General features: G+C 49.6%; 1 protein-coding gene across 1 annotated transcript in view; it reads right to left on the bottom strand.

Moving 5' to 3' along the window:
• CYTH1 (cytohesin 1) overlaps positions 1-13188 on the bottom strand; it is a 635562-nt gene that overhangs the window by 449241 nt on the left and 173133 nt on the right. Inside the window, exons 4-5 of the mRNA XM_086931079.1 lie at positions 4006-4086; positions 3172-3284 (exon numbers count right to left, since the gene is read on the bottom strand). Coding sequence (XP_086787205.1) covers positions 3172-3284; positions 4006-4086 — 194 coding nt within the window. The remainder of the gene's footprint in view (positions 1-3171; positions 3285-4005; positions 4087-13188) is intronic.

Below are 13188 nucleotides of genomic sequence, written 5' to 3'. Positions count from 1 at the left end.
GGGGAGAATCCGTTTGTGCCTGCACAGGGGATGCTGGACCTGAAATTACATACTTATCCCATTCGTCTTCCTGGAGCTCCCCTTCCTCACGTTGTTGCTCCACTTCTTCTTCCTCTTCCTCATCAGAGGATGGTAGAGGACGTAAGGGAGTCGGATCTGGTCAGAGGACTAAAGGAGCAGGCCGAGGTCTAGGTGGCGGTGTGACAACTGTAGGTGTCACAACTGGCTGTGTTACCACTGGCAGAGGTGGAGCAGTGGACGGGAACCTCTACTTGTAGTCCGCAATGAGAAACTGCAGGTCTGTCACAATAGAAGCTGGGAGACACACCATAGGCTGTTGTGGAGGCGGTGGAGGTTGGAATTCCTCCTGGTACTCCAAACTTTACTGTCCGTGTTCCTCATAATCTGAGCTTTCGTTAAGCTTTACATGCAGTTCAGATGGGCTTGTCGCTTGCTGAAACATAGAGCCCTCATCCGAGTCTTCAGCATCCAGGAGATGAGCCGGGGGAAATGGTTGCACCCTGCTCGGCGAGGTTAACTCTGGCGTAAGTGTACGCGTAGTCATCCTGAAGTGTGTATAGGTACACTTCAAATGGAGGTGATCCTGCCGTTGATGGAATGGTCGTCGAAGGGGGAACGTTGACAGTCAACTCGGACTGTGTCGTCGACGGTGTCTTCTTCAACGACGACGTCGTCGACGGCAGCGTCGTCGACGATGTTTGCTTCGTGGACGACTTCGTCGACGCTGGTGTTGTCGTTGACGGCTTCGTCGACGCTGGTGTCGTCGTCGGCTTCGCTGGGATCGCCGTCGACGGGCCCGTCGACTGCCTCGTCGACGCTGGTATCGACGACGATGACTTCATCGACGATGAACTTGTCGTCGATGATGGGGCCTTCAACGCCGGTGATGATTTTGTCGACAATAAAGAGAGTTTTGTCGACGTCGAAGATTTTGTCGACGACGACAGTTTAGACTTCGTCGACGATGAGGCACTCGTCGACGGTGGCGCCGTCGAGGTCTTTTTAATAATATTCAGAGATGGAACAGACCTACCCGTCGACGATGAGGATGTAGTAGTTGTCGACGTTGATGATAAAGATGACGCCACCGACGTGGAGATCGTGGCTGTCGACATTGTCACAGGTAGGGCTGAAGATGTCACCAAAGGTTTCTTGAAGGCAGGATCTTGTAGAGAAACCTTTACAGCAGTAGCCTTAGAACGAACCTCTGAAGACTTGGGTGTCTTCTTTTGAGGAGGCTGTACAGATGGTCCTGGGGATGAAGTTCTAGGCCTTTTAGGAGTAGAGTGTACACTCCCGAAGGAACACTCACTCTCACCTGAAGAGACTGGATGATCTTTGTCCTTAAGTCTCTGGAGCCATATCAGCAGTCGGCCCTCTCTATCCTTGAGAGTTTTGGCCGAAAAAGTACGGCAGACTTTACAATCCTTTGCTGAATGGTCAGGATATAGACAGTAAAGGCAGTCTTCATGCCTGTCATCCACATGAAGCCTCTTTTTGCCACAAGAGGCACATGGTCTGAAAAGTCCCTTTTTGGAGTATCAGCCACGGCTAAACAGAAGATTACTCACAGAAAGATAATTCTGAGACAAATATGTGGAAATAAATCCAGAAATACAAAGAAACTGAGCAGAGCTCAGAGGAGACTTCCTTAGCACGACGTGCGGTAGAAAATCTGAGGGACTAGGGCTCCTTCCAGGAAGGTTCTAGAGGGTGGTGAGATCGGATTGGCTCTTGGCCAAAGTTTTGTCCTTTTTACAAAAGGACATGGATATGTTACTAATGAGAGGCCTCTGGCCTATTGCTATGTATATGTCTTTATGACATTACTCTTTTTATATACCGGGGACTCCCACCCCGACGACGGGAAATGATTCAGGCATGTGAATCTATGAAAGATACCCATAATACTGGATAATTTTAGTTTAGCGTATTTTTTGTTGTTATGCAGATAATAACCATCTCTATATTTGTTTAGATAACACAAAGGTCTCCTCAAGTTGCTCTCGCGATGTCGACGGATCTCAACGCTAGGAAATGGAACTCCTATAAGATTGTGATTCTTGTACGAGGAGGCTCCACTTCACGTGGTCTGACACTTGGGTGCCAAACAAAATGGACTGCACTTCCTTTTCCACTACAACAGTCTGCAATCTAGGCTTTGTCTATAACAATAAACTAACATACAAGCCACAGATTAATAAACAGACTTCCGCTGCTTTCTGCATTTAAAAAGCATGAGTAAAATTCCTCTGCTCCTATGAACAGATTGATGCGGATTAATAGGCTGGAGGGTGACTGCCTCCCTTGCTCTGTCCTAATATCTTACAACTTCAACTGACACAAAGTGTTGCCACCAAACTCATCCGTTCACTCACACGTAGAGACCTCACCTAAAAGTTGGTCTACACTGGCTCGTTGGAGGCAGGAGAGTTCTTTCTGTGCAAGCGCTTTTAGATGATCTACAAATCAGGCTGGTTAATTCTTTAAACTCCTTTTAATTGGCACGTTTTTTCTTGCTCCTAACTATATCAGTGTTTCTTCTCGCTATAACAACTGTTCATAGAGTTCACAAAGAAGACAAGACCCTTTCATACTAATGCTTGGAATAGTTTGTTGCTTGCTCGTCAGAGTCAACTACACTTGGATGTTTGCTAGGAATGTTCCTATTCAGCAGAATTCTAGAGTTGAAATGCCCATCAGAGCAGCTGACAGGCTTTACAAAGAATTGCCATAATCATCGCGGACATTGAAAAACTAAAAGATCATTGGCTTTTAACTTTCTTACTTATGTTCTGACCTTAGATGACACTATTAAGTTCTGTGAACCCCAAAATGAGTGTGTCAGGGACTTATGGGTTGAGGAATTTTAGGCAGTCTTCTTCTTAAGCTTGCAACAAATATAAACTATAAGAAACAGATAAACATCCTGAGAACTTTGGGGCATCTTAAAGCAGCCACATTTCAAATCACACAAAAAGGTATGGATTGACAAGGATCACTACATCATGGACACTACATCAAAAGCACAACATGCTCACAATGTACGACTCATGCAAACAAAGTGCTTCTGTTTGACAGTATGTGGCACATGCAAGACTTTTTATACTGTCAATAAGCGAGATGCCCTCAAGATGGACTGGCACATACCTGTGGACTGAAAAACACCAGGATTACACTGGCAGTACCGCTGAGCAAATGCTTCCATCATACGGTCGATCTTCTGGGCTTCTCCAGGGAGCCGGAAGCTCCATAGGAACTGTCTGTGGGTCAGAAGTAAGCAAATAATTAAAGCATGCATCTACAATGTACTCCCTCTGAGCAGAGAATACATATACCTTCATTGTACCTGGACGGCCAACGCACTACTCAAATTTATCAATGTTCTTCAGTATGCCAGGAGCTCTTGCAAGCTTAATGTCTAAAGAACTACCATCATGCTGCTGTTTAGTTCTGGTCTTCCCACATACTCCTCGACCTACTTCCAACTTTCATGTAGTCTCAAGTTTGCCTTCACCTCCCACCGTTTCCTCATTTTGCCTGGATCGCTTGTCTACCTAAAGTTCAAATGTGCTCTGGAATCTCCCTGGACCTCCCCATGTACCACTCAGCCATCCTGCAGTAGCCACAATCTCAGCCTGCAATAGCTCCCCAGGTTCTTCAGCCAATCTACATGCCCCACATGCTTCTTAGCTCACCTGGTCTCTCAAATTGCTGCACTGTGCGCCACAAACTACAATTGTAACAATCCTAATGAACCTCCTCCAGGAACAGAATTTAGCACATCCACTATTCTGCACACTTTGCCAGGCAAAGCCTGCCCCACAATGCTACATCTCATCTTGCGCCTGAACATATATCCGTTGGTCATCCACCATACGAATCCAACCACCCTTCCTCTTGATATTTTTCTTCTTCTGCACTTATGTTCTTTCCAAAATTTTTAGTATGGATGCAGCGGACCCTTCTAAGCTGCCCACTTACCTTAGAGCCTGCACTAAGTTGAGGTCCATGAATTCGTGCAGCTCTACAAACGCATGTAGGACCTGGATATTAAAGTCATCTCTAGAAGTAGAAAGAGAGTCCAAGCAATGAGTTAACCACTATCCACATTGACAAGGTAAATTCCATCATGAAATATTTTACAATGTTATCTTTAATTAACATCTTTCACCCGAATAGCCTTGACCCTCTGGTAACATGCCAATCACCCGAAACAACAAACAACATATGTGAGAAAGTGCCATCTTTCTTGCATGGCATGCCCCCACTTTTTGCTGAATTGCTGATGTGCTTTCACTGAGTGTGTCCTGGGCTCCTGCCAATCAAGTGCCCAGGGCCTGTGTTCCTTCCCTAAAACTGTATTGAAGCTAAAACCCAATTGGCATCTCTGGCCACATGTCAGCCCCTGGTAAATGGTACCCAGGGCATTGTTACCAGAGGAGACCCCTAAGGGCTGCAGCACTTATTGTGCCACCCTTAGGGGCCCTGCACCCTGACCCACACACACACAGTGCCTTTGCAGGCTGAGTGTCCTGGTGCAGAACTAAACAAAGAGTCGACATGGCACACATCCCTGTGTGCCATGCCCACAAACCCACTGCCCTGGCCTACATCAGTCACCCCTCTAGCTGGGTGCCCTATGCCAGTGGTGTGGGCACAGGTGCATGAGCCCTGTGCCCCTACAGTACCCAGGGCCATTCCTGGGCACTGTAAGTGCAGTGATGCCATTAAGAGTATATGGTGCTGGGAGGTTGTCATTTCTGAACTCCACAGCCCCATAATGGCTACACTGAAGACTGACAAGTTTGATACCAAACTTCTTAGCACATTAAACCCACACTGATGCCAGTGTGGGATTTAAAGTAAAATGCACTACAGAGGGCATCTTAGAGATGCCCCCTGAAACCTAACCTACAATCCACATCTTGTCTGAGAGGCTGCCTAGGCTGCCACAAAGCAGACATGTTGCTGGACCCCTGGGTGGTGAGCCCCCCACTCTCCTGGGCCTGCAACAATGCACATCCTGGGCGAGGTGATAGGTCTCCTCTCCCAGGATGGGCAGATACTTCAAAGGCATGCCACCTTTGTGAGCTTCTCCAGGCCATTTGCTGTACTCAGCAACTGGCCCCCACCAGTTCTGAACCCCACTCTGGCGGGAAGACTGGCAGGAAACCCTCCGTCAGGGAAGGGGGGGGGGGGCAGCCTGTGCCGACTACACCTCTCAGGTGGGAGAGGCGAGGTGAAGCACGACTCCGGGCTACCGCCATCTTGAGGATCTGGAGCCCTACCCACTCACAGCTAGGCTCCTGCCCCCCTCCCACAGTAGAGGAGCAGGTTAGGGGGTGTACCCACCCCAGGAGAGGGACCTACTGGTCCATGCCCTCACCCTACCTGTAACGCCCCATAATTTAGTATTTAGGCACCCTGAACCTTCCTTCCCGATATCCCGATTTCGAAACAAGAAAGAAGACCAAGAAGAAGACGACCTGCCATGCAGCTGCTAACAAGAGGACGACACCAACTGACTCTGCCCCAGCCCTACCGGCCTGTTGATCCTTGAACCTGCTCCTGCTAAAACCCGGTGTCTCCTGCGGACAGCAACCTTGAGAAACCCGGAGGACCTGCTTGCCTTGACCCTCTTAGAGACTGGGACTCCCATGAGCAGTGGTTCTGCTTAAACAACAATACCCCTGGTGCCAGCCAGGAATCGCAAATCCAGCCCACTCTGCATCCGCTGAGCCCGGCCTGTGCTCGAGTGGACAAAGACCCTGAGGCCGTCCCCCAGGTGATTCTGACCTGGAATCCAGTGCCCAAGGACCCTCCTCAACAATCCAGAGGACGCCTGCAGCCTCAGAACCAGGGACCGGGACCTGAAGAGGGACAGATTTCCTGATGCCAAAAGACACCCCTGAACCCGGCGCCCCCCCGGCCTCTTGTGCCCAACTCCGGGGTGCCTACCTACCCTCCAATATCCCAACTTACCCCTCGAAGTGTTGGTCGCTCCAGAAGATCCTCCGTCCCCGAGCCTGCAGCCTTTGTTCCCTTTTTAAGATCTCTGTTGACTAACATTGAGCGCCGAAGGCTCAAAAGCACCCTGCACCCAGCCGCCCGAGTGCCCCTGGCAGTGCAACCTTTGTCCTATCCTACTCCCCCTTTTGCCCTGAGCAAGTGACCAGGAGCCCAGCTCCCTCAGCCGCGTGGTCTGCTAGCCAGCAGCCACCAACCGAAGGCCCCCTGCCTCTCATTGGATAACATTGGGCCTAACTACCTCTGCACCCGGCTGCCCCTGTGCCGCTGAGAGTGCACCAACTTTATCTACCTGACCCTGGAAGGCCACTGAGTCTATGCCCAGAACCTTAACTCTGCCAGTCGAGTACTTCCCTAAAAACGGATAACTCACTTTCATTCATAGGCTAATATTGACTGGTTTCACTTGGAAATTCTTTTAAGTGTGGAGTTTTGGAACTTTAAAATATTCACCTAAAATCAGCCGAACTACGAATTCTGATTTACTCCCCTGTTATCAGGAGAGACCTCAGTGCTGCATCTTTGAGCCCAGTACTGACATTGAAAAGTAATTCTAACCGTACTTACCAGTAACTTGAATTTCCTTCCATAGGATATCATTGTATGCTTTTTGCTGAAAAAGTTTCTAAGTGTCGATTTTTGAAACTTACAAAAATTCTCTAAAAATCGTGCCAATGATAAAAACGTAATTACTTGTCTGTTTTTGATAGAGGTCCCAGTGCTGAACCTAGGAGTCCAGCACTGGATTACAAAACTAATATGAACATACTTTACCTGTAAATTGAATTTCCTCCCATAGGATAACATAGGTAATTTCAACTGAAAAAGTTTCGGTGTCAACTTTTAAAATACAAAATATTCCTTAAAAATAACTATTGTAACCAAAACGCATTTACTTAACTGTTTACAGCGCATGTCCTGGGACTAAATCTAGGATCCAGTCCTGTGGTTAGAGAAGTAATCTACAAAGTAACTAATGGCATTTAAAAAAAAAATGTAATATCTTTATTGAAGTTTTCAGAAGAGCATTAACCCCTTTAGCGCGTCGAACATTCCGCCCCAGTGCGGACGTTCGATCGCGCTAACGGGATTCGGACGTCCAACGGTCGTGAGCAGCACCAGCGAGGTAGCGCGTGCGACGACCGTTGGACGTTCGAAGCACGGAAGGGGTTAAAACAAAACAGTACAGCTCATAGAAGACGCAGACACACTTCCAATCAATACAGCAGGTTATCTTCCTGGCTAAATAGCACCAACCAAGTATACAATATCAAAAGCAGAATGACAGTGACCTTCATTACAAATTCTCACTTGATTCATGTTATAGGCACATGAACTTACATGCACCCCCATGTGCGCAAAAGAGATATGGAATAACAAGAAAGAAGGGGATGTGATGTAGGAAGTGAGATGCAGGGGCACATTCACGTGACTGATTCCGGTGCATCAGAAATGGGCTTCCCCGGTTGTGAAGCGTCCCTAATCTCAGGCTCCTCAAGCACAGGTCTTCTAGATACATATAGGGACCAAACGTTTTTGGGCCTGTTTCGGGGCGGGAGCAGTTTACTGTATGCCTCAGTCTGGGTGCAGCAGAACAGCATATCCCTAGACCATTGTGTCATAGTAGGGGTCGGTCCCCTCAGCCAGCGCACGGCAACACATAGCCTAGCAATGAGAAAGGCCATATCCACTAGTCGCCTATGTGATTTAGGGTACGCTTAGAGCAACCCAGTAAGGCTAAAGGCGGATTTGGGGTGAGCGTCAAGTCTGTGATGCGGTTAACTTCAGCAAATACTTCCCCCAAGAAGGTAGCAACACCGAGACATTTCCAAGCCACGTGCACGAAATATGCAACCAGCTTACCACACCTTTCACACTGCAGGCTTTCGCGAGACCGTATCTATGTAAACGCTCCGGAGTGTAATACACCCTGTTAAAAAATTTAAAGTGCACCAGTCTATGACTCCCATTAAGCGATATGCGCTTTGTACTAGAACAGCAATAGTGCCATTTGTCATCCGTTAATTCCACCTGCAGGTCCCTCTGCCATTCCAGACGGGGCTTAGTGTATGTGTCGTCCCTCTCGGAGAGTACAGCACGAGATAACGTTGAAACCAACCTGGTGGGCGAGGTGGCCCCCCACTATTTCGGTCAAGGCCCGAACCTCCGGGGCTCCGCCATATCCTCGCCGAGCTGATCCCTGAGTGCATGCCTCACCCTGTGAAATTGGAACTGCACGAGCGTGGAGGGCGCCTCTCCCCACTAAAACCTCCTCTCAGGAGCGTGCTGTACCATTTGCAAAGAGGTCCCCAACCGTATTTATATCCAGCATCCACAACGCAACTATGACACCGCTGTCCCGACAGGGCGCCAGCCAATGGCACCAGTCGATATGGGCCAATGGGGAGTAGAACTGGTTACCTGCCTGCGCGTTCAACAGCCACTGCCATGCATGGACAACAGAGTTAAGAGAGTCCAGAATCCCAGTACGCCTATCATGTGGTTGAAACAGCATGGCCGGCAGGGGGACCGGAGCAGCCACAATATTTTCAATCAGCGTGTGCGGTATATCAGAGGGGCCGTGCATCCAATGGTATGCATGCGAGCCCTGAGCTGCCCTATAATATAAGGCCAAATCAGGGGCGCCCAGTCCGCCCATAGAATAGGGCAGGGTCAGTATCCGCCAGGTCACTCGCGGCTGCTTGCCAGCCCACGCCAGGCAGCCCATCAAAGATTGCAGACGTTGGAAGAAGGCCCTAGACAGTACCATAGGGATGTTCGTGAACAGGAAAAGAAACCGGGGAAGTATCACCATCTTCATAAGTGAAATTCTACCCATCAGAGACAACGGGAGTTTGATCCATCTTTCAATGTCGTCCTCCAGTTTGGAAGTAGCGACCCCGCAGTTCTCCCTCAGAACAATTTCTGAAACTGTATGGAGCCGGATGCCCAGGTATCTCACCGCATCCGTGGTCCATTGTAGTGGGTATTCCGGGTCTAATCGTGTCGTAGCAGGGGTAAGTGGAAACATGATGGACTTGCCCCAATTCACTTGTATGCCCGAAAGTGAACCAAACAAAACCACCTCGTGCAGGACTGGGGACAGGTTGATCTCGGGCTCCCTGATATATAATAAAGTGTCGTCAGCGTAAGTAGACACTATCAACCTGTAATTAGGAAATCCGATGCCCCTGTATCCATGATACTCATGCAGAGCACATGCCAGGGGTTCCGCCGTCAACGCATAAAGTATCGGGGATAAGGGGCAGCCCTTGTAGGAAGGTACCTCCTGACTATGGTTGCCCCCAACTTTTTGCCCTGTGTTTTAGCTGGTTTTTGACATAGTTGACCTGGGGCCCTGCCAATCAGGACCCCAGGCCTACTGCTCTCTCTCTAAAATGGATTCCATGTACCTTAGGTACATTTCCAATTGGGACTGGGCCACCTTATCAGACCCTGTAACTCAGGGCATAGGTGTACCCAGGGCCTACAAGGGGCTGAAGCATGTATTATGCCACCCCTGGCTGGCCTCCTAAATTTGACACAACTGGCTGCATGACAGCTGGGGCAGAGTAGTGTAATCACCCTTTGCTGTAGATATAGTATACCTATATCTAACCCTAAAAATGGACACACAGATTCCTATCAGTCACTCCTATGGCAGGCCTTGACAATCCTGAAGGCAGAGTGCTTGGAATCGTGTGAGATGGTGCTCTGGCATGAGCTGAGCCTGTCTGCAGCTTGCGGAACCAAGTCCTAATAGCTGTTCCATGATATCGCATACCATATACTCCTAAGTGCATTATAATCCTTGCGGTTAAATGCTATCTTTGGTATTGCTTTATCAAAACATGTCGAGTAAGGTGTCATACGAATTGGAATACTAACCCCTCGCCAATTCTGGCGACGGGGTTAGCATTCCACCCTTCTAGAGGGACACGACATGTATGTAACTGTGAACCCTGGTTAAAGTTAAACGAAGCCTCAGCTCCACAAAATGGATGCTGCCACCACAGACACGAGTCTGACCTCCTGCTGCTGGGAGTCCATCCAGCGAGGAGAGCTTGGACAAAGGGTTTCCTGTCCGGGGCGGTGCTAGCACCATCCCAGACAGGGTTTTGTGTATCCTGGGTAGGCAGGGCTTTACAGGAAGGTGACTGCTGAGTGGCACCCCGGTGCTCACTACGCATAGGCCGGTCAGAACCAGTTCCAGGGGCACACCAGCCCCTGGCCTGGGGAAAGTCCGGCATGGGAGAGGAGTGTAACCACCCCCCTCCTAGTCCCACCCATAGGCAGGACCTAGTCACCGGGTCAGCCCCTTTTCTTAGTATAAAGATAGGAGCGGGCCCCCTGTTCAAATTAGATCATCTTTGGAATCAAGACACGACTTTCTGCGAAAGGACATCAAGATTTCTTCTTCAAGATTCTCCCTTGTGACTAAGGAGTAGTCACCCTGCATCAAGCGGGCACCATCTTAAGAACACTGCGGTCTGCTGCAAGTCCTTCCTCAGGAATCCGACGACACAGCTCGACGAGACCCGGCTTCCCTGGCACCTCTGACCTCTACTCACCTCTACAGCCAAGCTGAGAACCGTGAGTGCGACGAGACCTCGAGGGACCGACGATCGCCAAAACTGCACGGCTTCTTTACAGCAAGCCCGCCGAGTGTTCCACTGGTGAGTGCTTTGGGGTCCGAGAAGCCCCGACCCTGAGCAGCTCCAGCACCGAAGATCAGCCTCCCAGCATCTCCACGATCTGCGTGGGGCCCTTCTGCTTTTGGCTGCTCACCGCGTTGTTTGGCTACTAGCCGGCTGGCTTGTGGCCTTCTTAACGACGCCCGACGACATCACTGCTGCTGGTCTGGTTGCTCCAGACTGGCCCTTGCTTCCTTCCAAAAGAGAAGCACCCCGGACCCTCCTGGTCCACTCCAGACGCCATTTTAGGTCCACCGCGTGGGCTTGAATTTGCCAAGGCTTTGTTGCCCAATCCTGGGTCCAGCGACGCCGACAGCTTCATCCATCGTGGGACAGCTCGCTCCTCCATCCTGGTCGCCGACAACGCCGCCTGGTCCGTGAGATCTGCAGAGCACAGCGTCACCCACTCACCTAGTCGAGGTGACTACCATCCGGTGCCCTCCTGGTGCCACCTGACTACTGGCTAGTAGTCACGAACTTGGTCCCCTCTGCTTTCAGGTGTCATCTCTCTTCAAGATCCAGGCTTGGATCACTTCGAACTCTCTGCACTGGTCGCCTGCCAGCATCTTTCTTCCAGGCTCCTGGTCCGTCTACGAGGATTCCCGACGTCTTTTGAGACATATGCAGCTGCAGCCCCTGGGCTAGGTAACTTCGGCATTTCGGTGCCCCAGCATAGCCTCACTATCCAAGGGTCAGAATCCACTTTCGTTTTCCTCCTACCAGGTCGGGTTCGCCCGAGAACACTAACTTTGTCTTTACTAGCTACTATAGACTTTGTCCCGCATCACGCGTGAGAGTGCACACTCTGCACCCGAGTCCCCTGGGTCTCCTAGAAGTAATCTAACGATTCTATAGTCAAGTCCTAGAAATTCCAAAGCCTATTAGTACTGTACTTACCTGCTAGTAATTTCGCATTCCACTTTCAGAGTATATGGTTTTCCGTGCCCCTCGGTCATTTGTATATACTGTGCTAACTTAAGTATTTTCGTAAGAGTTTTGTGTTGTGCTTAGTACCCTGTCCTCATAAAGAGTACAGGGCTGTTGTGATTTTAATAAATACACTGTTTATTTTCATAACACTTGTGTGGTGTCCTTTCACTTGGTGTTCAAGGGGTATATGTGTGGTATAACAGCTGGCTTAACACGCCCTCTCGAGTCTTTAGCCTTAGACTGCTCGTATCCATGCTACTAGGATAGCTGGTCTATAAGGTTGACTTACAACCAATCATCAATAAGGGTTGCTGGACTGATACATAGTGTTCACTAGGATAGTGAGCACTGCATATCAGGCCACCTTCTCACAGCCCTGCCTAGTACCTCTGCCGATTGGTATGGGGTCAGTGACCAACAAGCCTATCCGAACTCTGGCCGTGGGTGCGGAGTACAATGTAGCGAGCAACTGCAAAAAGACCTCTTCCACTCCCATTCTGCTCAAGACCAATCTCATAAAAGGCCACTCAACAGAGTCAAAGGCCTTTTCCATGTCCAGAAAAACTGCAATCGCAGGAACTTCTGGGAGAGTGTGCCTCATAGCCGCAAAAACAGTCCGCAAATTATATGTCAAGTTACGCGTAGGGACAAATCGGGCCTGCTCAGGGCCTACCAGAGTGGTCACCAGGGGATGGAGTCGATTGGCTAGTATCTTTGCAAAGATTTTCGTGTCCACGTTCATTAAAGATAAAGGCCTGTAAGAGGCGCATTCGTCTGGGGGCTTCCCCAGCTTGAGTATGGTGACCACAATCGCCTCCCGCATAGTCGGGGGCATCGTCCCTGAAGTGCATAAGTCTTCAAACAATGTGAGTAAATGCGGTAACAGTATATCCAAGAAAGCCTTATAGAACAAAACAGTGAGACCATCACTGCCTGGAGCGCTCCCCGCTCTCATCTTGGATAAGGCTAAAGTTATCTCATCGCGCTCTATGGGCGCATCAGGAATTTACGGTGCACATTAGACAGCCAGGGCAGCTCAATATGAGTCAAGTAATCAAGGATACGTTCCTCCGAGCCACTTCCCCAGGAAGAGTACAGCCTTCCATAATATTCCCGGAACTTCTCCACCACCTGCTCTTCCGCGAATGGTGGCGCATCCGGGCCAGACGCAATATTCGGGACCGCGGTAGTATCCCTGCGTTGTTTGAGGAGTTGCGCTAAAACCTTCCCCGGTCGTTCACCCTCGCCATAGGATCTGGCCATGGCGTATTTCCCAAGATGCTTAATTTCCGAATCAGCCTCATCATGGAATTCACGTAGAGTCTGGGCTAGCTCCCGGGTATTATCCTCAGTCGGAGTAGTGGAGCGAGTGCACTCCAGTTCCTTTAGTTTACGCTCCAGGGTCGCCAGCCTACCACGTATAGATTTGAGAACTCCTGCGTGCTTAGAGATGGTGATACCCCTAATGTACGCCTTGAAAGCCTCCCAAACCGTTTGGAAGGAGTCTACCGAT

This window comes from Lissotriton vulgaris, chromosome 7 (genome assembly GCF_964263255.1).
Source record: "Lissotriton vulgaris chromosome 7, aLisVul1.2, whole genome shotgun sequence".
NCBI classification, from domain to species: domain Eukaryota; kingdom Metazoa; phylum Chordata; class Amphibia; order Caudata; family Salamandridae; genus Lissotriton; species Lissotriton vulgaris.
This window is presented reverse-complemented; position numbering and strand designations above follow the sequence as displayed.